The sequence below is a fragment of the Papio anubis genome, chromosome 19 (genome assembly GCF_008728515.1).
Source record: "Papio anubis isolate 15944 chromosome 19, Panubis1.0, whole genome shotgun sequence".
Taxonomy (NCBI): Eukaryota; Metazoa; Chordata; class Mammalia; order Primates; family Cercopithecidae; genus Papio; species Papio anubis.
The window spans coordinates 56,313,509-56,339,612 of NC_044994.1; the positions used below are offsets into that span (position 1 = coordinate 56,313,509).

Sequence of the window (26,104 nt, forward strand, 5' to 3'; positions counted from 1 at the left end):
GTGAGGTGGAGATTGCAATGAGCTGAGATTGCTCTACTGCACTCCAGCCTGGGTGACGGAGTGAGACTCTGTCTCACAAAACAAATGAAAAAACAAATGAAAAAACAAACAAACAAAAACCTTAAACATGTTAAGAATCATGTAAGGTAGTTTAAAGGGTCTCAACATTCATTAAGGGGCATTTCAGGAAAAAAGAACAGAGAGATAACTGAGGAATAGAAATACTCAAAGAAATAAGAAAAACAATGTACAGAATTGAAAACAGTCATGCATTCTCATTTTGAAAGGACCCATTCAGAACCCACACTTCCACACTGTGGCAAAATTAAAGAAGATCAATGCAAAAATAACATATTCTAAAAGCTTTTTGTGTTAAAAGGTCAAATTTATATTTGAATTTCTGGCAGAAAACAATACTGTAAACTGAAATATTTACCCATAAAAACTTTTATTCAAGTGCGATGGCAAGATGCATGAGCAAGCACTCTAAGTTTACTATCTGAAAACTTTTCCCTAAAGGAATGACTAGAAGTTCTGCTCCAAAAAATTTTAAAAAATGAATTGGCTAAAAAGTATGGAATATAAGTAGCAGTGATGCAAAAAAGAGAGTAAAACATGATTGAAGATTAAATTGGAATTAATAATTTAAGAATTAAAATTCAGATGATCTCACATTGAGAGGTAGAAGATAGTAGGCTTGAGGAGTATAAAGGGAATTATGGAGAGAGAATGGAAGGAAGGAAATAAAACCTCTGGGGTTCTTGTTGTTTTCAGGGGATGATGGGGAAAATAGTTTAACCCTGAACATTAATTTAAAAATTATGTACAATATTTGTGTTAAACTGAACTATGACCAGTTGAAGATTGAAGTGGAATGCATAATCTCCAAAACAGTAGAGGAAAAAAAAGAATGAAAAATACTTGAAAAAAAATCAAAGGAATATTAAAAAAAAAAGAAAGTAAGAAAGCATAGCACATACAAAGCATAAAACAAGACAGCAAATAAGTACAAATATGACCAGTCTCAAGAAATGTGGATGTTTTAAATTGGCCAGTTGAAAGAAAGACTGCATTAAAAAGACAAAGATCTACTTATAGACGATTTATAGGATACAATTCTAAAACAGTAAAAACAAGAAGATTAAAATAATGATAGAGAAAAACAGACAATACAGAAGTATTAAAAAGAGAGAAGCAGAAACAACAAGAATAACACCAAAAAAATTCTACCCAAAGTCCAAAACAGTAATAAGAACAAATATAAATATTTCAGTTTGATAAAAGACGCCATGTGTTAAAGGTAAAACATAATATCACCTAATAGCATAATTCGAAAATACAGGGAAGTACAAATAAAAGAAGAAATGGAAACATTTACAAAAATAGTGAATAACTTTAACACACCTTTTCTAGTGATCAATAATTTAAGTAGAAAAAATTACACAGAGAAAAAATTAAACTTTTATTTTATTTATTAGAAAACAGAAAATAATTAAAATGTGTAAATTGTTTTATTCCCCAGAATTTTGAAAAAAGAAGAACATGCTTCACAAACCCAAATAAAGATGAAAATAATAAAGACAAAAGCAGACATATAAAAAGTGAGAGACAAAAGCTTAAAAAAATTAGAGTTATGACAAAAAGAATAATGACACTAACCAACAATTTAGGAACAAGAAAGGGATATATGCTATTTTGTATTTATGGAGGTATACCTTTAGGGTAAATTCCTAGGAGTTGCATTGCTGAGCCAAAGTACCATTGCATATGTAATTTTCTTAGCTATTGCTAAATTCTGGTTATAAGGATTACACCATAGCACTCCTATTAGCAATAATATGTATCTGCCTATTTCTTCACAACCACACCCACAGAATGTCATAAAGGCTTTGGGTGCCTGCCAAACTGATAGATAAAAAATACTATAGTAGTATATATGTAATTCAAATTTCTCTTGTTTTGAGTGAATTTATGAGCACGCAATCACATGCTCTGTCATTTATATATCTTTCCCTGTGTTATGTCTGTTCTTTTTTTTGACATTTATATAGGTGCATTTCTTCTTGGTTTTTAAGAGATTTTTATGAGTTACAAAGATTAACCCTTTGTATTAGAATTAGCATAAACCTTTTCTCAGTTTGTCAGTTCTCTTTGACTTTGCTTATTAAATCTACTTTAAAGTTTTTTATAAGCTGAATATACTAATCTTTTCTTCTACTGCTTCTAAATTTTTAAAATCAGGTTTTCCTTAGTTCCAGGTTTTAAGGTATTTACCCATACTTTTTTCAATTACCTGTATATTTTCGTTTTTAAAATTTAGAGCTCAGATTCAATTGAAGCTTACTTGGCATGAGATAAATTTGAATGCTATTTTAATCTTTTTCCAAATGGCTATTCAGTTGTTCCAATACTACTTATTAAAACATCTGTCTTGGCCACGCACGGTGGCTCATGCCTGTAATCCCAGCACTTTGGGAGGCTGAGGCAGGCAGATTACTTGAGGTCAGGAGTTAGAGACCAGCCTGGCCAACATAGCGAAACCTCATCTCTACTAAAAATACAAAAATTAGCTAGGCATGGTGGCGGGTACCTGTTTCCCAGCTACTTGGGAGACTGAAACAGGAGAATCACTTGAACCCACCAGGTGGAGCTTGCAGTGAGCCGAGATTGCATCATTGCACTCCAGCCTGGGTGACAAGAGTGAAACTCCATCTTAAACAACAACAATAACAACAGCAGCAACAACAACAACATCTATCTTTCCCTTTGGGATTTGAATTGCCACATTTATCATGTACTCAATTTCCATATGTGGTTAGGTCTGTTGATGGATTTACTAGCCTCTTCCTTTGGTCTGTTTATTCATGTGCCAACATCAGTGTTTTAATTATGGAAGTTTTGTTGCTTTTCCTTTGCAGTGTTTACCTATTTATTCTTGTTTGTCTGTTTTTCCATATGAACTTTAGATTCATATTGTCTTGCTATTTTACTATATTTTCTCTCTTTAATTTTTCCTTATGATATTTAGAAAAGTTTGTATTTTTGTTCTAGACATTATTTTTATGCTGTATTATGACCTAATGGCCTCACGTTACTCTTTTATTTACTTAGGCTTTTATCATTTTTAAGTGATATCTTTTGACGCCCATCTACTGCCTGAGTAATAATCAACAAATTTATATTCTACCTTCTAATTTCTTGCTAGCATTTCCTCTCACGTTTTTTGTCATTTTTTTTTTAACTTTGGCAGCACATATAAAACATAGAACATGTATATATTACTTTCCTACTCTTATTCACTTGTTTGCTTTAGTCTTAGAGCTATAATAAAATATATTTGTGCTATCAGTCTTTTGCTAAAGTTTCTTCAATTTTTTTTGTTGTTGTTGTTACTGGATGAAGCTCATCCTTTGGTAGATTTCTCAAGAAGGGCTAACAAGTACAATATTCTCTAAGTTCTTGACTGTTTAACACAGTTTCTTTATGGTCATGAAAGACCATTCATGAAAGAGTACTTTTTGGTATATAAAATTCTTGGTTTGGATTGAATTGAATTGGTTTGAATATCTTTATTGCTCCACTGGTTTGTATGTTTTTCTCAAGAAGTCTGATGTTAACTTGCTTTCTTTACTCTATATTGACTTGATTCTCTCTCATTCTCTTTCTCTCTTGTCTTTCCCTCTTTTTCTCTTCTCTGCAGATGTTAAGACTGATTTTACACAATATGTCTTAGACTTCATCATTCAGGGTCAATTTTCCTAGGTACATTGTAGGCCATTTCAATACACAGGTTTGGGATTTATTTTATTTTTGAAATGTTTTCTTGGATTATAGCTTTAAATATCATTTCTACTCCACTGTTTTATTTCTGTACTTCAGAGACTATGGTTACATGTATTCAGATTTATTTGCCTGTCTTTATTTCATTCTTTTATTCTTTTACTGTTCTTTATTTTGTTTTTGTTCTCTAGGCTATTTTTTATTTCTCTTCTCTATGTTCTTTATTGTACTTTCTCCTGTAGGCAACTGGTTGTCTAGGCCCATTTCTGAGATGATTTTGTTATTTTTATTATTTCTATTTAATTCAGACATATCTCATTATAGTACTTTCTTTCTGTGGTTGTTTTGTTATTCATATATATTCTGAGTTTTAAAAATTATGACTTGAAGCATTCTTCATGTTCACAATCTCTTTCCAAACAATATTTAGTTCATAAGGTAGCGTTACACTGCAGCTTTATTCTCCCTCATGATGATTTCTTGGGTAGTATCTCCATAAGCTAAAAGTTTTAATTTTCACTGTTCTCTTTGTATAGTAATTTTACATATTTGTTGGGTACTTTTTCTTGTTCATACTGAAATGTGCAGGATTTTTGGACTAAAAAGGACAGGCAACTTTATGAAGAATTGGGTGCCATACTCTGTTTTCTTGGTGCAAGAGTGCCCTCTTCTGTCGGTACAGTTAAGTGCAGATTTAAAATGGTGCCTTACTGCTACGCTTGTTCATCTGAGTTTTGTGCAGAGAGATTTGAAAGTAGGTGTCCTCCATTATACTGAAGAATAGTTCCATCGGAGGAATAAATATTGGTAAAAAGAGGCCAAACCATTATTCAGAGATTTTATGATCATCTTTCTAGAAAATCAAAGCGAATAAGCTTATAATTTACCATAAAAGAATATTCTTCAAGATGGTTTGCTAGATATCCAAAATTTTTTTTCTTATACACCAGTAATAATTATTCACAAACACAATGCCTTATTCAATTCATAGCACTTAATTCTATTTGAGATTATCTTGTTTTTGTTTATTTATTGTTTGTATCACCCCAATAGAATGTGTATTTAATGAGAGAATAGACCTTTTACACCTACATCTTATTCATTGCTTTGCCTCAGTACCTAAAGCAGTATCTAGCAAAGAGTATATGCTCAAGAAATACTTGTTGAATGACTGACTGAATGAATGAATGGAAAACCCAAAGACTGTATTCACAAGAATATAAAAATGATAAAATGTCTATAAATAGATTGAACAAATTTATTTTTCTTGTGATGAATAACACAAATATGGAAATATTAAAATGTATACATATAGCTCAATAAATTACCACAAAGCAAGCAACCAGGGAAACACCACCCAGATTAAAAAAATAGAACATTACCATTGCTCCAAAATTCCTCTTACATCTCTTTCTAATTATTACTTTCGTCATCCTCTTCGATATGTAACCCATATGCTAACTTGCAGCACTAGACAGTTGACCCTCAAACAACACGAGTTTGGGCTAAATGGATCCACTTGTACTCAGAGTTTTCTCAATAAATACACTGGAAAATATTTCTCAATAAATATACTGGAAAAATCTTGCAGATTTTTCAAATCACAGATTTTTCAAATGGCTGTGTAGTCTAGAAATATCAAAAATACTAAGAAAAAGGATGTCACAAATGCATAAAGTATATGTAGGTACTAGTCTATTTTATCATTTACTCCCATAAAATATGTACAAATCTATTATAAAAAGTTAAAATGTATCAAAACTTATGCACAGGAATACTTACAGATGGTCATGCATGGTGCTATTTGCAGTTAAGAGAAACGTGAACAAAAGTAAAGATGCAGTGTTAAGTCATAACTGCATAAATTAACTACAGTACATAGTGTATTACTGTAATAATTTTGTAGCCAACTCCTATTGCTATTACAGTGAGCTCCAGTGTTGCAAGTATCTGCTTGAAAGAGTGTGAGGCCGAGACGGGCGGATCACGAGGTCAGGAGATCGAGACCATCCTGGCTAACACGGTGAAACCCCGTCTCTATTAAGAAATACAAAAAACTAGCCGGGCGAGGTGGTGGCGCCTGTAGTCCCAGCTACTCGGGAGGCTGAGGCCGGAGAATGGCGTGAACCCGGGAGGCGGAGCTTGCAGTGAGCTGAGATCCGGCCACTGCACTCCAGCCTGGGCGACAGAGTGAGACTCTGTCTCAAAAAAAAAAAAAAAAAAAAAAAAAAAAAAAAAGAAAGAGTGTGAGGACAATGATCTCTGCATGAGCAGCTCATCTGTCCAGTAAGTTGTGTATCACAATAAAAAGTGATCTCTCACAGTTCTTGTGTATTTTTCATCATGTTTAGTGCAATACCATACAACTTGAATAACATCATGGGACCTATACGAAGTGCCACCAGCAATGCTGAAAGTGTGCCCAAGAAACAGAGAAAAGTCATGATGTTGCAAGAAAAAGTTCAATTGCTTGATACTTCTTGTAGATTGAGGTCTGCAGTTGCATTTTCCTACCATTTCAAGATAAATGAACCCAGCATCAGGATCATTGTAGAAAAAGAAAAGGAAATGTATGAAGCTGTCTCTGCAGCTATAGCAACAGATACGAAAACCTTGCACTTTTTGAGAAACACGTTTTCATTTTATATTGAAAATGTGGCTTTTATATGGGGGCAGAATTACTATAAGAAAGGCATACCTATAGACTCTAATGTGATTAGAGAAAAACCGAAGTCATTGTATGACAAAGCAAGAGGAAGGTGCAGGATCTAAAGTTGGAGAATTTAATGCCAGTAAAGGATGGTTTGATTATTTTAGGAAAAGATTTGGCTTAAAAAATGTCAAGATAACATTTTTTTTTTATGACCAAGAGGCAGCAAATTCCCAGATGCCATTAAGAAAATAATTGAGGAGAAAGGATACCTATTTGACCATGTTTTTGAAGCAGATCAAAGTGCCCTATTCTGGAGGAAAAAAAGGCCGCAAATGACATGTATTAGTAAGAAAGAGAAGCAGGCATCAGGACTTAAGGCAGGAAAGGATAAGCTAATGCTACTGTTTTGTACAAATACAGTTGTGTTATATAATCAAAATTGTCTTTATTGATAGCACTAATCTCCAACCCTTGAAGGGAAAAGATAAATACCAGCTGCCAGTCTTTCGGTTGCATGAATATGAGAATATGAGAGTCCTTTTTCTGGATTGACTAATCAATGGTTTGTCCCTGAAATCAGGAAGTGCTTTGCCAGAAAGGGACTGACTTTTACAACTCTTTTGCTATTGAACAATGCCCCTGGTCACCCAGAACCCCGTTAGTTCAACATCGAAGACATCGAAGTTTTCTCCTTGCCACGAAACACAGTATCTCTAATTCAGCCTCTAAATCAGGGGGCCATAAGGACCCCTGCTTACACACAGTACTCTATGGAAAGTATTGCCAACACTATAGAAGAGAACCCCAGGAGAAAGAACACCATGGAAATCTGGAAGGATTATACCACTGAAGGTGACATCATTGTTATAGAAAAAGCCATGACAGCTGTCCGGCCTGAAACAGTAAATTCCTGCTGGAGAAAACTGCATCCAGATGTTGCGCATGACTTCAAAAGATTTATGACAGAACCGATCAAGGAAACTATGAAAAAGATTGCGGATGTGGCGCGCACACACACACACACACACAAAGGTAGGGGATGAAGGATTTCAAGATCTGGATCTTGGGGAAATTCAAGAGCAAATAGATTCCACACCACAGGAATTAACAGAAGACCATTTTATGGAGATGAGTACTTCTGAACCAGCTCCACATGGTGAGAAAGAAGACATAAAAGAGGCAGTGCCAGAAAACAAATTGACATTAGACAATCTGACAGAGCAGTTCTGATTACTCAAGGCTGCTTTTAAATTCTGTTTTGACATGGACCCTTTGACGACACAGGCATTGAAGCTAAAGCAAATTATGGAAGCAGGATTGCTACCATGTGGAAACATCTTTAGGGAAATGAAAAAGAAAAAAAAGTCAGAAATGATGATGTATTTCTATAAAGTTACAACAAGTCTATGCATCTGCTGCCTCCCATTCCACCTTCTCCACCTCTTCTGCCTCTGCCACTCTTGAAACAGCCAGGCCAACCACTCCTCTTTCTCCTCCGCCTCAGCCCACTCAATGTGAAGATGACGGGGATGGACTTTACTGATGATCCACTTCCACTTAATGAATAGTAAATATATTTTCTCTTTTTTAATCTTCTTAATAATTACCTTTTCTCTAGCTTACTTTATTATAAGAATATGATATGTAATACATATAACATACAAAATGTGAGTTAATAGACTATGTTATCGGTAAGTTTTCTGGTCAACAGTACGCTATCAGTCGTTAAGTTTTTGTGGAGCGAAAAATTATACGTTGGTAATCTTTGTCTTTGGTTGTAAACTAGGGGTGACTTTTTTGCCCTCTTTATGCTTCCTTTGTTTTCTACAAGTTTTGTATATTATGAACATGTATTCTCGTAATCAAGGACAAACATTTAATAGCTTTATTAAAATATTATTGTGAAGGGTAAAAAAATACATATATACACAAGCTGGGCATGGTGATACATGCATGTAGTCCCAGCTACTCAGGAGGCTGAGGTGGAAGGATTGCTGGAAGCCAGGTGCCCAAATCCAGAATCTAGCCTGGACAACATAGTGAGACCCTATCTCTAAAAAGAAAATTATAAAAATAAAAAATTATACCTGGATTTTCAGCTGTGAGGGGTGTTGGCATCGCTACCCCTGTGTTGTTCAGGGGTCAACTGAAGTTTAGTTTTGTCTGCTTTTGTACTTTATATAAAAAGAATCACACAGTATGCATTCTTTTAGATTTGGCTTCTTTTATTCAATATTGTTTGAGATATTTATCTGTTTTTTTTGTTTTTTTTTTTTGCCTGTAGCTTTAGTTCATTCATTGTCATTGCTGTGTAGGATTTCATTGTGTGAACATATCATTATTTACATGTCATGCTGTTAATGTACATCAGTATTTGGCTATTATGAATGTTGCTATGGGCACATGTCTCTTGGTGCCCATGAGCACACATTTATATTGGGTAAATATCTGGGATGAAATTATTAGGTCATGGGGTGTATCTGTATATATCCAACTTTGGGTATATATAGCTCTCCAACTTTGAAAGTGTTTTTTGATTGATAAAAGCTTTTAAATTTTGTGTTGTCCAGTTTACTAATTTTTACTATTATTGTAAATGCTTTTGTGTGTTTCAATGAGCTCTGTGATCCATTTAGAATGGAAATCTCTATATGGTGTGACGTAGTAGTTAAGATTCCTTTCTCCCCCATGTGATTATCCAATGAACTCAACATAATTTATTGAAGAGACCATTCTTTCTCCACCGCTCTGCAACAAACTTGAAAAAAATCAAGGTGCATACATGCATCAGTATTTTTCTGGGCTTCTGTTCTGATCTATCCTTTGCCAAAAGCCATGCTGACAATTAATAATAAATCTTGCTATCTGACAGAGCAGGTATTACCTCTTCCTCCTCCTTTTTCGACAGTGTCATGGCTGTTGTTAGCCCTTGGCTATTTCATATAAATTTGGAATCAGATGGCCAATTTTTTGAAAAATGAACATCCTGAGATTTTGATTGAGATTGCAGTGATTAATTTTGAGAAAACTGACATCCTTAAAATATTGAGTCTTTCAAATTATAAATAAAATGTACCCCTCCATTTACTCAGTCTTCTTAATTTCTCTAAGTTATGTTTAATCTTTTTCTATATGTAGTCTTAAACATCTTTCACATTTACTAGTTATTTGATGGTTTTTCATTATTTAAAAAAATGGACATAAAATTGTATGTATTTATTACATACAAGATGTTTTGAAGTATAGAACATGGCATAATGACCAAATCTAGCTAATTAACACAGTATTACCTCACATAGCTTATTATTATTATTATTTTTGAGATGGAGTCTGGCTCTGTTGCCCAGGCTGGAGTGCAGTGGTGCGATCTTGGCTCACTGCAACCTCCGCCTCCTTGGTTCATGCCATTCTCCTACCTCAGCCTCCCGAGTAGCTGGGATTACAGGTGCCTGCCACCAAGCCAGCTAATATATTGTATTTTCAGTAGAGATGGAGTTTCACTATGTTGGTCAGACTGGTCTCTAACTCCTGACCTCAGGGGATCTGCCTGCCTCGGCCTCCCAAAGTGCTGGATTACAGGTGTGAGCCACCATGCCCAGCCTCACATAGCTTTTTTATACTCTTTTACATTATATATATTCAAAACGTTTCTAACTGTATGTTGCTAGTATATTAAAAACACATGAGTTTTTATATCGACCTTGTATTCAGCAATCTTGCTAAACTCACTTTTTAATTCTCATAACATTTGCCTTAATTCCTCTGCGAATGATTCTATTTTTCTTTTTAAATTATCTTACCTTTCAAATAATTATCTAATTAATCAGTTAATCAATTGCTTTGTTGCACTTGCCAGGGTCTCTGGTTCAATTCTGAGTGGAAGCAGTGACGGTGAGCATACTTGTTTTGTTTTTCATCACGAAGAGAAAACTGATTCTCTCTCTCCTTCGTCTCTCTCCCCGTCCTTTGTTTCTATTAACTATTGAACGACATGTAAGATGATCATACTACTTGCTCATTATGTAAAGATGACAGTTTTTCCCATTTAACATATTAATTCTAAAGAGTCCCAATCTAAACCCCAAAAGTGTTTTTCATAGGTCTTGATAAACTAATTAAAAATTTTATCTAAAGAGAATATATGCAAGGTTGCAAATAAATTTTTAGACAGCAAAAATAATGAGGGCTTGGGCTAGATATCGAAACACTTTTGTCATAGGTTTGGCACCCTAGCAGCAGAGCCAAAGACAGGGACTTTTCAGGTAATTTTGGGGGGGAGTGTGATGGGGAGGGTGCTTGTTTTAGAGAAGCAGAACAAGGCAAGGGGAAATGTTAATTAATCATGTGATTTCTGCTAAAGACTAGCTTCAGTCTAATCTTGTGGGGGAGGTCTGGAGGAGAAGTGGCACTATAAGTTAGTCTTACCCAGGTGGCTGTCTTCTTTTTTTTCTTTTTTTTGAGGTGGAGTTTCACTCTTGTTGCTCAGGCTGGAGTGCAATGGCGTGATCTCAGCTCACTCCAATCTCCACCTCCTGGGTTCAAGTGATTCTCTTGCCTCAATCTCCTGAGTAACAGGGGTTACAGACATGTGCCACCACGCTCGGCTAATTTTTGTACTTTTAGTAGAGACAGGATTTCACCATGTTGGTCAGGCTGGTCTCGAACTCTTGACCTTAGGTGATCCACCTGCCTTGGCCTCCTTAAGTGCGGTAATTACAGGCCTGAGCCACCGCGCCCAGCCAGGGGCTGTCTTTTTATGACCTTATGCCAGTGAGTCATGCCTGAAGTGTGCCCTGGTGAGGGGGATGCGGTGGTACCTGGCTTCCCAGGTAGGTAGCTCTCCTTTAGCCGAGAGAAGGGCATCTGTGAATTATAAGGCAAAACAGCAACTGGGTAACAGGCGTGCTGGTAGGTTAAGGAAATCTGGTGGGAACATCGGCAGCATCCACTATGAGATTATATGCTTGGAGAAGAAAAATACTACAAGTCAGTGTCAGTAATAGACACACACAGGTTGGAACAAAACTGTGAGCTATGGAACAGGGTTGGGAACCTATCAATACTCAGCTTCAGGGGATAACTATTTCTTCTCCTCACTTGTCAGTACAAAAATCATTTTTTAAATGGTTCTTGATCATCAACATATATTCTACCTCTGGGGCAGTTTTGATCCTAGAAAGGAGAGACGGATAAAACAGAACAGGGAGGAGTCCTATGATAAGAGGTTGGGAAGGCATTGAAAATTAGGTTTAGAGAGAATAAGGATGAGAATCTGTCACCAGATGGAGGTACTTGAGTGTTAAACAAGAGCGATTCCTGGTGTGAGTGGGCTACTATAAGAGAGGGAAGGTGAAGGTCCGAGAATGAGAGGCGCTGGCAACAGGAATGGTGAAGGCATACAGGGTGGCAGTAGCAGCTGGGGTGGACAGGAAGACCATACGCAGAGTGCTAGAGGGGCCCGTGGTTGGGAACAGAGCAGCACGGCACGATGGTCTAAGTTTCCAAAGGGGAACATGGGAGGTGACTGAAGGAAGAAAGACTTGGAAGAAGAGGGAGTGCAAGGGAGAACAGGAATGGTGACTTTGCTTTCCCAAGATATGAGTGGCCGTTCCCAGAAAAGACTACGGGATGTAGTAGTCCTCAGGAAAAGCCAGGTTTCCTGCTGAAAGCAGGTGGTAGAAAAAAAGCTTTAGCAGAAAGCAGAAGGTCTGTGGAAATGGCTGGGCAATAGAACAGGAAGTCTAGGGGCCACAGAGAAAGAAATGAGGAGATATAAACTGATAGGGATATTAAAACATAAAGCATTATGGCTGACTCAGAGATTTTATGCCATTTTAAAAAAATGAACATTTCCATTTCACTGGCATCCTGGGTTAACTAAGTGTTAATTCTTTCTCAACCTTACTCAATTTGCAAGATTCTCAGTGCCCATTAAAAAGCAAATCAATTAATTGTGGCTTTGAGTTTGCTTAAAGAGTAGCAATTAAAATAGTTTGAAAAAAGTAAATTGTGAGTATGGAGATTGGAACACACATGACCCGTATGCCCTTCGAGCCTGCGTATCTAGGAGGTGTTCTAGGCAGAAGGAAGAGCTAAGACGCCCTTCTAGGAGCTGCTGCCCAGCAGCGATGGCAAATCTCCAAGCCCTTTACTGAAGATTAAAGCTGAGACTAATCCAAGCACAGTTTCTTTTAATGAACTGGTAGGGCCAGTAGAAATGCTGCAGGGTTGGCAGGAAAAACTGGAATCTGGGGGTGTAATTTCCTGTTGAGGTTTTTTTGGTAGTGTTGTTTTCCTGAAATCAGTGAGGGTATTGAGGGCTTATGAATTATTAGCGTTAGAGACAGTAGCTGGTACATAATAGACTTGATAAATGTTTATTGAATGAATTACAATGAGATATTTTATAATTAATGGATGGAATAATTGAGAATAAGAATAGGTGTGTGTGCGTGTGTGTGCGCGTGTGCGTGAACTCTTGCTTGTATGTGGCTGCCTACCCGAAATTTTCTTGTTCCTTTTTCTTATTCTTTTCTAGCAAGATAGTTTCCTTTCATTTTCTTCTTGGCATCTGGCACTCCTAAACAATACAACTGCAAAAATAACTCTGTTACAGAGAATGACTTGTCAGGACACAGCTCTGTCCATCCGTGGTAAGTAAAGTATGCGTTTAATGTATGTCTTCATCAGGCTATATACCTTTGGTTCCCAGCGTTGGTTGTACGCTGTAATCACCTGGGGTGATAAAAATTCTGATGCCTGGTTTCCAACCGAGAGATGCTGACTCAGTTCGTCTGGGGTGGGGCTTGAGCATAGATTTTTTTTAAAGTTCCAAGGAGATTTTAAGGTGCACTCAAGGTGGAAAACCACTGCTGAAGCAGATGTGGAGAACTATAAATTAAGAATCCCAGCTACTTAATTGACATATGCTTCCTAGTTCCTTGCCCAGCCACCACTGTCTCTCCAAAAACCCGAGGTAAGTTCTTATTTTGGCTCCAATTTAAGACCTCTGTATTTTGAGAACAATGATGTTTGTTGTTTGAAAGGATTACTTGTATTGTGCATGGACTCTCTGGAGGTAGTTTTATTTCATTCAGTTCCTACATGGCCATGACCGTGTATCATCTTTGACAGTAAATGAATCCATTTTCTTTATTAGTTAACCTGTAAAGAATCCCTGCAGGGAAACCCGAGGTTGAAATGGAAGCTTTGATATGGATGTGGGATGCCTTAGCAGGGATGGGCCCTTGAGGGCAAAAGGCCCCAAAGTATGTGGGCTTTAAAAAACTTTAGTTTTCATTAATCTTATTTTTGTTTTAGGATTTCTCCTAAAGCCTTTACTTCCTAGTTATAAAGTAGCTGATAATAAAGCAAACATAAAAACAGTTCTACCTATTTATTTTTGGCAAACATTAATTGCTCTTTAAAAATTATTTTTGTGAAATGACAAAAGTAATGCAAGCTCATGTACAAGCCTAAAACAATACAGAACAGTGTAAAACAAGGAAACCCTTTCATCTCCACCTAATAATTCATGACCAGAGATTGTGGTTTCTGCTTCAGAAAAATTCAGGCCAGAGTCAAGTTTTTATGCAGTTAGGGAAAGGGGTTTAAGAGATTTAATCAATCCTGTCCCTCTCTGGGCTGAATTTTGAATCCATTGAGAAATAGTATCAGATAAGGATTCAAGTCTTGGCTTTATTATTGCTAAGGTTGGATCAGAGAGCGCTGCTTGAACTTGAGGGCCGTGGAGATTCTTGTGCCTACCCCCCTGCCTTATCATGGGCCCCACATCTGGACAAACTGCTGTTGCCTGGACAAGGGCTGGGTCTACCTGGGGAAGCTTTCGTGAAGAGGAGGTTGTGGGGAGGCAGAGGCAGGCAGGTTCAGACAGAGAACAAGAGAATAAAGTCATTAACACATGAACCCTGCCCCCCGGGGTAATGAGAACTGAGCACCACCAGAGGATGGAAGACTGCAGTGGATCGATGGATGTCTCCCGGCAAGAGAAGGCCAAGAGAGGATGTGAGAAGCAGGCAGCAGCGACCTTTCACCAAGAGGGTGGAAATCCCTGTATTCTGTATCAATGCAAGAAGAGGAATGGAAGCAGGAAGGGTTCCCCTGACACAGAGTAATTCAAATGTTCAGTTTTGATTGTTGTTCTTGCTGTTCTAGATATCGCTAAATCATCATCATGGATTCACTGGGCGCCATCAGCACTCGATTTGGGTTTGATCTTTTCAAAGAGCTGAAGAAAACAAATGATGGCAACATCTTCTTTTCCCCTGTGGGCCTCTTGACTGCCATTGGCATGCTCCTCCTGGGGACCCGAGGAGCCACCGCTTCCCAGTTGGAGGAGGTTGGGCGCAGTCGGGGGGCTTCCCTGTTTTCCACGCACAAATTCATTCTGGGGGTTGTTCAGCCCTCTTGCATTATCTTAAAAATATGCTCATGGTGGACCAGGAAACAAAGACTTTCAAGACGGGGAGCAATTTCAGGTCTATCAGGAAAGCCCTCTTCCCTTTCCAAATACCGTCTCCCCACCTGCTCCCAGAAACTTGAATTGTTTTGAGTAGGGACTGGTTGAGTGACTTCGTCTAAAGCCATTGCACTCATAATTAAGACAGAGCATGAAAAGCACTTATGGAAAAAGTGACATAATCCCCACAAGGGTAAAAATGACACATCCAAGATGAACACAGGAACACATAAGCCAATACAAGCTCCTTAGAAAAAAACCAGAGGTATTTTTAGTAGAGACGGGGTTTCACCATGTTGGCCAGGCTAGTTTCGAGCTCCTGACCTCAAGTGATCTACACGCCTTGGCCTCCCAAAGTGCTGGGATTACAGGCATGAGCTTAGCTGGGTGTGGTGGCAGGTGCTTATAATCCCAGCTGCTCGGGAGGCTGAGGCAGAAGAATCACTTGAACCCAGGGGACAGAGGTTTCAGTGAGCCAAGATCATGCCATTTCACGCCAGCCTGGGCAAAAGTGTGAAACTCCGTCAAAAAAAAAAAAAAAAAAAAAAGAAAGAAAGAAAGAAAGAAAATCAGAGGTAAACACAGACCTTTTCATGATTTTGCAAGGAGAGAAGGACACCTCATATACCACCGAGGTTTCTTTCACAAGCGTCCACTCTCCCCCGACTGATTCTGTGTGAGGTTTTCTCTTCTCTGAGCACCACAGTAATATTTTCTATCTCTTCCAGGTATTTCACTCTGAAAAAGGCACGAAGAGCTCAAGAACAAAGGCTGAAGACAACGAGGTGGTGAGAATAAAGGCTGAAGGAAAAGAGGTGGGGAGATGTGTTTTACAGACTTCAATAGAGTTGCATTTTAGGCGTGGGCTCTCTGGGGAAAAGGGCTGAGACAAGCATGAAAGCAATATTATTTCTTTATTATTAACCAATAATAATCACGGTAGACAAATAATGTTGTAAGGATTATACAGTAGTAATAACCCCTTAGTATTGAGAAGAGACCTTAGGTGTAATGGACAACACCGCTATGATAGAACTGGTAAGGCTAATAGACTGAAAAGTTCCCATAGCAGAGTGGATGGGTTTTGGAGTTAAACAGACTGAGGTTCAAGTCCTGGCTCAGTCACTTAAGAGCGAGGCTACTTTGGGCAAGTTATTTATCTTCTTTCAGCCTCTGTAAAGTGTCCAGTAGGGGCATCTGGTAACTGAGCCAGCGGTGGTGGCAGTAGTAGCAGTAGGTGATATTATTACTAAAGTCCACTCATATTTTTAACTCCGTGCTGATATTGTATTTAAAAAGTTAGTACAGGCCCAGTGACTTCCTGAGGTCTTTTCCAGCTCCAGTGTTCCTGTATTCCCCACCCAAAGGAGAGTCTACTCAAACACAGGAGAGGAATAAGCCCATTAGGTCAGGGCTAGGATCAGATGTTAGCAGGCTCAGGAAAGGCACAGCTGCTCTGACAGTAGTCATAGTGCAATTCCAGACCCTCCTAAAACCATGGCTCAGATCACCCAGCAATATGAGCTGCTCATTTCACAACCCCAAAAGGCTAGGTCATGTGGGTGGCTCAGTTGCACCTGTAGAGAGTCAGGCTTCCTTTCAGGGTTTGTGCAACCAAGTTGGGTCACATGGCCACTGCAATGTCCCCTCAATTGAGGAGTGCAGTTGTCTTCAGAGCACATCCTTTCTCAGCCATGATAGCCCATGTAGAACCTTTGTGCAAGTTAGAAAACAGCTCATTCTTTGGGATAGCTGCCCTACTCCTATGTAAAGGGCTGGATGACTTGGGTGGGAACTGAATTTCAGCTTTGTGTAAGGCACAGCTTACATATACACGCTGTCTAGCAGCTTTGCCCATTCCCCAAAATTTTCCTGGGAGCCACAGAGGTATGAAGAGAATAGACTGAAAGGATATTAGGACTGGAATACATCTTAAAGGTCCTCTACTCCAATCTCCTCATTTAATAATTTGTCCAGAGACTGGCTTACCAGGTACGTATTTGATTATTACGTAAATTCAGAGTATTCTCAATTTTGCTTTTAAAAAATGCTGGTAAAATCTCAAGACATATATACAAAAGGTATACGGAAAAATGCAATAAACACCCTTTAACTCCTCTTTTCAGTGTATGAAATAAACTATTATCAAATCGCTGATGCCCCTTAGGCTGATGTATAATACCTTCCTTGAGCACACCCCCATCCTCTCCTGAGAGAGGAAGTCCCACTATTGTGCATTAGGTGTTCATGATTCTCACATATTTATTATTTCATTACATACCATATATTTTTGTCATTATTCTTTGGAACTTGGTTATTTTGGGCTTAGCATTATGTTTATAAGATTCATCTATTTTAAGTGGATACTTATAGCCCTATTTGATTCATTTTTATAGCTATTTCCTCATTTATTCTGTTGATGGGGACTTCTTTCCTTCCTTCCTTCCTTCCTTCCTTCCTTCCTTCCTTCCTTCCTTCTACAAACAATGCAAAAATGACCCTTCTAATACAAGCCTCCTAATTTGCCTGGGTGAGAGTTTATCTAGTTCCCAGCTATCCAGCATGGTAGCCACTCAAGTGGCTATTGAACACTTGAAATAGATCTAGTTTGAATTGAGATGTGCTACAGGTGTAAAATGCGTATTGTATTTCAAGAACTTAGTATGAGAAAAGAATACAAAATATTAATTGTAATATATTATTTTTGCTGAAATATATATTATATATAAATATATAATTAATATTGATTGTATTGACATGTTGAAATAATGGCATTCCAGATATGTTGTTAAGGTAACATAGAACATGAAACCTTCAACCAGAAAGCTGATGGGTCCTACACAAAATATCCAGAAAACATTCTTTTTCCCCTGGAGACAAGGATAAATCTCACTTCAGCCCGATGTGGAGTGACTCATACCATTAGGAGTCACTCTTCTTATTCACTCTGGAAAAAAATTTCCAAACTTCAATAGATAAGAATTGTCCAGGGAAATCATTTACTTTCCTTGATGCTTAGAATCTTGTGAGGAGCTACAAACAAGCTTATTTAACATTTAGCGAGCACTTTTATTTGAGACCAAAAAAACCCACGACTTGGGTTATAAAAGCAAGATCTGTGATGTTGGGCTGGCAGAGAAGGCTTCTCTCTGGAGCTCAGATTGGTCATAACTTACATTATCATATGACTTGTGTAAAGGCCACCTGGTATCCAGGGGCCACATCAAACACAGAGATCACCCTTGAGGCTGACAAACTGGGGGAGAGACCCAGCAGCCGCATCCTCTTAGGGGAGAATCTAGGCTTGCTTTTGCCAAGATAACCTGTTGAGATTTTGTTTTAATTTTCAAGATTGAGAAGACAGAAGCAATACATCAACAATTCCAAAAGTTTTTGACTGAAATAAGCAAACTCACTAATGATTATGAACTGAACATAGCCAACAGGCTGTTTGGAGAAAAAACATACCTCTTCCTTCAAGTAAGTTTGCTGTGCTTACCATATCTGTGAGTGGTATTCTGGAATGGCCAAGGGGCTCTAGTAGGACTGTGGGTCCTGAAGTCGGGCTGCCTGGCTCTGTTCACATCCCTGCGGTGCTTTTCCATCCTGATCTACAGATATTCAGAACTGCAGGGAGCTTCTTTATAGTCCTGGCAATCTGAGCCTGATTTTTGCCTCATCCCCAGATAAGCTGCATAAAAATGTGCATGCAGGTACTCAATGTGAGATGCCCAGGACCTTACAATTTCTCTTACTGTATTACTCATCCCAATGTATACATAAATTTATTTAGAGGTGTTGGCAATTGATAAATTGACTTTTTAACCTCTTTTTATTCCTTCCTTGTTTCTCCTAAAGAAATACTTAGATTATGTTGAAAAATATTATCATGCATCTCTGGAACCTGTTGATTTTGTAAACGCAGCAGATGAAAGTCGAAAGAAGATTAATTCCTGGGTTGAAAGCAAAACAAATGGTAGAGTATGGGTGGGTCATTCATTGCAAAAAAACCAGAAACAAACAAACAAACAGACAAAAAACACTTCTTGACAATCTGCTGTGAGTGAAGCCCTGGACTTGTCACTGCGTGAGGTGCCATATAATGCACAAGCTTTGGGAAGGGACGTGAGACAGGTTTTGCAGGGTTGGAAGGGCAAGCCTGGGCCTAGGAGGTAGGGAGGGCACTGCAGATGGTGGAGCAATTTCAGCAAATGTGGAGAGGCCAAGGGGAGCCAGCGGGGGACTGCATGAAGCCAAATGCATGGAAACGTTTGCTGGAGAACTGTTTACACATAGCCATGGATCACAGTATCTTGGGGGTCCCGAAAATGGGATGATGCCTGTCTTGGGTTTACATTCTTTCCTTTATATCGGAGCCTTTCTTCCTGAGTTTTTCTCTGTCTGTGTTAAGTGAGAAACACGCAGCTCTCCCATCAAGACTTGTTCCCATCCACAGCTGGGGCCACCTGGTCTTCATCTTCACTTAAGCATTGTGCAGGGATAATGACAAACGACAGCCCCCCCCACAGCAGAGGATTTGACAAGTTTCTTATCCCATTCTTCCTTTCTCATCCCCTAGTGTGAGAAATCCACAGAGAAATGTTAATGTGGAAATTCACCTTGGGGAGCAATAGCTGATACTTTAGTGTTAGAGTTTCAGATTCCATTTTTATACCAATTATCAGAGACAGCTTTGTTACTTAGAATGTGTTTTTTTCCCCCTCATCCTTGGCCTGAAGAAAGGAAATAAGAAAAGCAGAAAAAATAGGATCTTTCAAAAAGTTGGTTGAACAGTATTTTTTAGAATTTATTGTGGGATGGGCTGAACTCAGACAAAAATATCAACTCCTTCTCCAATATAATAAGTAATCCCTCAATCTCAGGCGGTAACTATATTAAATGGTAAACATAATAGCTAACACAGAGTGCTTATTATGTGTGTGAGATGGTGTTCCAAGAGCTTTACATGTGTTGAATCATTTGCTCCTTTCAACAACCCTATGAGGCAGATTTTATTCCTATTTTACAGATGTGGAAACTGAGGCACAGAGAGTTTAAATAACTTGCCCAAGATTCCTCAGCCGATAAGAGGCAAACTGGATGCTAACAGAGGCATCTGACCCCAGAGTCCGGACTCTTAACCATGAACCTCAATTTATCCAGTGGGATAAATAGGCGATGGGCAAAATGAGAACCTCCTTGCCGATTCTGCCAGCGAACCCTTTGTCAGCAAGGCCCTCAGGTGCTGACCTGGCTGGTTTTTAATGATCAGTCAAGTCCATCTGCATCATATGTGTCATGCATATTACTTGTCATTTGGAAGATGGGCCAACCTTTTTCTGTTTCTTCATTTACAGAAACAATCAAGGACTTGTTCCCAGATGGCTCTATTAGTAGCTCTACCAAGCTGGTGCTGGTGAACACAGTTTATTTTAAAGGGCAATGGGACAGGGAGTTTAAGAAAGAAAATACTAAGGAAGAGAAATTTTGGATGAATAAGGTATGCTCCTTAATTTTTTTGTGTCATGTGCTTACACATGGAATATACAATCTAAAGTCACGGCTAGGTGCGGTGGCTGACGCCTGTAATTCCAGCACTTTGGGAGGCCAAGGTGGGTGGATCACGAGGTCAAGGGATTGAGACTATCCTTGCCAACATGGTGAAACTCCGTATCTACTAAAAATAAAAAAATTAGCTGGGTGTGGTGGTGCGCTCCGGTAGTTTCAGCTACTTGAGAGGCTGAGGCAGGACAATCGCTTGAACCCGGGTGGCGGAGGTTGCAGTGAGCCAAGATCGCACCACTGCACTCCAGCCTGGTAACAGAGTGAGACTCCATCCCTCACCCCGCTAAAAAAGTCTAAAGTCATATTTGAGCAAATGCATACTGGTAGATAGTAAATGCTCATTCTGAGACTCTGATATTGGGCTTTATTTTAGATTGAGTTAATTATTTTGATGAACTAACTTGGTTGCCTTAAAGCCTTTGGTCTTATGTCCTTTGATATTGTGTGCTCTGTTAATTTGTTGCAGAGCACAAGTAAATCTGTGCAGATGATGACACAGAGCCATTCCTTTAGCTTCACTTTCCTGGAGGACTTGCAGGCCAAAATTCTAGGGATTCCATATAAAAACAATGACCTAAGCATGTTTGTGCTTCTGCCCAACGACATCGATGGTCTGGAGAAGGTAAACGCTTACTTACATCTCCTTACTCTTGCTTTCATTTCCTGAGGTTTTCTGTCTCAGGGCTTCTGAGTAGGAGCTGGTGGCCAGCAGTGTCAAACAGAAAGTGTTTCTCACTCTCCAGCAGCTATAGATGGATGTCTACTGGGGAGCATTAAATAGTACGGGTCAGGTTTATTGAGAAAAACCAATCCAAGAATGTTTGGGATGAACTGAAATGAATAAGATTATATGGGAGTCATAAAGATCATCCACCATTCTGAGAAATGGTTGATATCTACAGACCCCTTTCCTGGAAAAAAAAATTCACATATGCGTATATACAACCAATTCTGCGCACTGTACAGTAGGCTCTTGGAGCTTTTGAATTTCTTTCTTACACTCTTAGTCTTGGAGCATTTGAATTTCTTTCTTACACCCTTACACCATTGATTTACTCTCACCCATTTTGCGGTTAAAAAATTATGTGGCTAGTGTCCTGTATTTTGAAAATCAGGAGAGCTTTGTTTCAAATCCCTGCTTCTCTAGTGGCTTTCTGACCCTTGAAGCTTCTTAACTTCCTTGAACTTCAATACTTTCTCATCTCTAAAGAGGGCTCCATGGTGCTTAATGTGTAGCAGTGTTGGAATGATTATAGAATTGTAGACTAGAAGGGGTCTAAGACATAGAAAGCACTCGACAAATGATAACTGCTATCTTCTTATACTATCAGATGCTGTGCTACTTCTGTGAAATATTGCTAGTAGCATTTTAAGTTGGAAAATATTTTGGGACAGCAAAATGGCAGTATGTCTCAGAGCTGTAAGAGTATTTATATTCTGATTCAAAAACCCCAGTTGTGGGAATTACCCTAAAGAAATAATGCAGAAGAAAAAAATTGCCTTTCTGGGTCAACTCAGTTATTTCGGTATTAAATACACTGGAATGCCTGGTTTGAAATTCATCATAATTATTATTTTCGTATCCTTAGTAACTATCAAATCTATCACAATGCCTGATACAGACTAAATGTTTGTAAAGTGAATGAATAACTAAATATTGGGAAAAATTTATCAACTTCGTAAGAATATTATCTAGCTGTTTGAAGATAGGAGAGATATGTAATATTGTGAAAAAGTTTACTTTTTATCAAATAAAATGGACATTCACTGTGATTGCAACTATGTAAATATATATGCATTCAAAGACTAGGGGAGGTAGTTAAAATGAAATATATACTAGGTTGATAAAAGAAGAAATGACTTATTTTTAATCTTTAAAAACGTATTCAATGCTATGGTATTTCCACATACAAACAGATAATTTACATAGAGAAATATAAGACGACCACCTGCAGTATAAAGACAATAATCTAGTGAAATAAAATTTCCACTTTTAATATTACTAAAATTAATAACTTCTGACTGACACAAATCAGTGTTACACTGTTTTAGATTTTTATTGATAATCATACCATTCTACTCTTCTTTTTTTGAAAATAGATGATAGATAAAATAAGTCCTGAGAAATTGGTAGAGTGGACTAGTCCAGGGCATATGGAAGAAAGAAGGGTGAATCTGCACTTGCCCCGGTTTGAGGTGGAGGACAGTTACGACCTTGAGGCGGTCCTGGCTGCCATGGGGATAGGCGATGCCTTCAGTGAGCACAAAGCTGACTACTCGGGAATGTCCTCACTCTCCGAGTTGCACGCCCAGAAGTTCCTGCACAGTTCCTTTGTGGCGGTAACTGAAGAAGGCACCGAGGCTGCAGCTGCCACCGGCATAGGCTTTACTGTCACATCCGCCCCAGGTCATGAAAATGTTCACTGCAATCATCCCTTCCTGTTCTTCATCAGGCACAATGAATCCAACAGCATCCTCTTCTTCGGCAGATTTTCTTCTCCTTAAGATGATCGTTGCCATGGCATTGCTGCTTTTAGCAAAAAACAACCACCAGTGTTATTCATATGATTATGAAAATCGTCCATTCTTTTAAATGTTGTCTCACTTGCATTTCCAGTCTTGGCCACCAAATCAATGATTTAATGACCCCAATAGTGTACGTGTTTGTAACCATCCTTGAAAGTGAAATGTCCTTTTCTTTGTGCCATGCATAAGGTGAGTCAAACCAAACCTCATTGATAATCTCCCCTTGGTTTCTTTTGAAAGGAAATCGGTATCTTGTAGTTTTGTGCACTAAAGGAGACAAAGTCTCTCCAGTAACGAGTATGAACTAGTAATTTTGGGGAGGTCTCTCTAATTCTAGTATTTTGACATGTTATAATACACAAGTAAAATAAAACAATAGTTTACTCAGCTCATGTTATTATTCTCCAACAGATATTGTGCCAAATTGCACATAGGAAAGAAAATTTAGGAATACAGTAGCAAAACATAAATTAAAACTCAAATGCCGGGACAACGTAAAACAATATACCAGATGGAGAGGATGCCCGTATTTTCATCTTCCATTCTAACATTATCCATTGTTAGATGCATAAGCATTTTGATATTGTGTAATAAATGTGGTATTTGAGAAGATAAATGAGGTGGTTGATCAGTATTCCTCCTCTATCATCTTTTTAGACTTTATAAGGTAAATATTTGGAATAACTTTTAGAAGAGTTTCTTTTCTTTTTCTCCATTTACATTTTTCTGGTTATTTTTTGAGTGAGGTAGGAGTATTACTGAATGATATTTTCTGAAGATGCTTCATGAAAAGCTCTGAATCTATTCTTAATGCTCTTAATTATTGGCTTGTTTCACTTTTTTCCTCCAGTTTTTAACAAGGTCACATAACTGGCTTATTTTTGAACAGCTTTGTCAAACTACAATTTACATGCCATAAAATGTACACACTGTAAGTTTATAATTCGTTGACTTTTAGTAAATTTCTAGAGTTATGCATCACCACAATCCAGTTGTAGAATATTTCCATGACCCTGAGAAGTTTTCTCATGCTTATTAATATTCCCAATCCTAGGCACCACTGCGTTGTTTTCTGTCTTTATAAGTTTTTCTTTCTACATCTTATGTAAATGGAATCGTACTACACGTAGTATTTTGTGTCTGGCATCTTGCACTCAGCATGATGTTCTTGAGGTTCATCTGTTGTAGTATATGTGTTGATACTTAATTTTTTTTATTGCCGAACAGTATTCCATTGCATGGAAAAGACCTAGTTTATTTATAGATTCACCGGTTGAGGGACGTATGGATTGTTCCTACTTCTTGGCTGTTAGGAATAATGTCGCTCTGAACATGTAAATAAAAATATTTGTGTTCACATATGTTTTTAGGAGAGAAATTGCTGGGCCATATGACAAATCAATAGCTTTGTAAGAAACTGTCAAACTGTTTTCCAATGTGACGTTTTACATTCCTGCCAGCAACGTTTAAAACTAGCGTCTTCAAATCCTCACCAACATCCAGGATTGTGTCTTTATGATTATAGCCATTTTTGTAGGTACAAAGTGGCATCTCATGGTGGTTTTAATTTGCATTTCCATAATATCTAATTAGGTTGAGCATTTTTTAATGTGCTTATTGGCCATTCGTTTGACTTTGTTTGGTGAAATGCATACAAATCATTTGTTCATTTTTAATTTGGGTTGTCTGTCTTGGCTGCTCATTTTATTGAGTTAAAAGAGTTCTTAATAAATGCTGGCTTACAAGTCCTTAATTTATCAAATATATGATACATGGACAGTTCCTCATAGTCTGTGGTTTCTTTTAATTTTGTTATTAGTCTTTTTAGAACATATATATAATAATTTTTAAAAGATATAATTTAATACCATAAAATCTGCATATTTAAAGTATAATTCATTGGTTTTAGTGTATTCACAGAGTTGTGTAGACACCTCCACTATCTAATTTTAGAACATTTATAACACCCCAAAAGAAATCCTATACTCATTAATAATCACTCCCCATTTCTCTCTTCCCCAGCTCATAGAAATTAATATTCTATTTTCTGTCTCTATGAACTTGCCCATTCTGGACATTTCATATAAATGGCATCATATAGTATGTGGCCTTTTGTAACATGATTCTTTCACTTTGCTTAACAATTTTAAGTTACATTCAATTTGTAGTATGAATCAATACTTCATTCCATTTTTGGCTAAGTAACATTCCATTGTATGGATATGTTAGACTTTGTTTATTCATTCATTAGTTAACAAACATTTGTATTTGACTTTTTGGCTCTTATGAATAATGTTACTGTGAACATTTTGTGTGGAACAAGTTTTTGTGTGTATATATATCTTCATTTCTTTTGGGTACATACATAGGAATGGATTTGCTGGGTTATATATTACTAGTACCTTTGTCTTTATCGTTTTGAGGAAATACTAAATTGTTTTCCAAATCAGCTGTACCATATTACAATACCACAGCAATGTATGAGGGTTCCAATTCTCTACATCTTAGCTAATACCTATTCTAGTCTTTTTAGATTTTTACTATCCTTGTGAATGTGAATTAGTATCTCAATAGTTTTGTGGGATCTTTCATAGGGTGATTGGAGTTCGGCTTATCATTAATATCTTTTTTTTTTTTTGAGACGGGTCTTGCTGTGTCTCCAGGCTGGAGTGTAGTGGTGTGACCTTGGCTCACTGCAACCTCTGACTCGGTTCAAGTGATTCTCCTGCCTCAGCCTCCCGAGTAGCTGGGATTACAGGCATGCACCACCACGCCCAACTAATTTTTGTGTTTTTATTTTTAGCATAGGTTGGGTTTCACCGTGTTGGCCAGGATGGTCTCGATCTCCTGACCTGGTGATCCTCCCACCTTGGCCTCCCAAAGTGCTGGGATTACAGGCATGAGCCACCACGCCCAGCCCATTAATATCTTTTAAGATTCAACCTTTTGATATCAAATCTGAGAATATTTCCCTAATGATTAGTCATGTTGAGCATTTTTTAATGTATCTGTTGGCCATTTTGTATGTCTTCTTTAGAGAAATGTCTATACAGGTTCCTTGCCTGCTTTTAAAGTTGGGATTTTTGTTTTCTTATTATGGT

The 26,104-nt window shown here is 37.9% G+C and overlaps 1 protein-coding gene across 3 annotated transcripts; it reads left to right on the forward strand.

Annotated features, from left to right (window-relative positions):
- Nucleotides 1–11,087: 11,087 nt before the first annotated feature.
- Nucleotides 11,088–24,792, forward strand: SERPINB13 (serpin family B member 13). 3 transcript variants are annotated; one of them, XM_017951455.3, is made up of 7 exons: nt 11,088–14,792; nt 15,641–15,727; nt 18,264–18,392; nt 18,771–18,888; nt 20,270–20,412; nt 20,944–21,099; nt 22,578–24,792. In XM_017951455.3, the coding sequence occupies exons 1-7, from the start codon at nt 14,628–14,630 to the stop codon at nt 22,980–22,982; spliced, it is 1,203 nt and encodes a 400-aa protein (XP_017806944.2). In that variant the 5' UTR covers nt 11,088–14,627; the 3' UTR covers nt 22,983–24,792.
- The last annotated feature ends 1,312 nt before the right edge of the window (nt 24,793–26,104 follow it).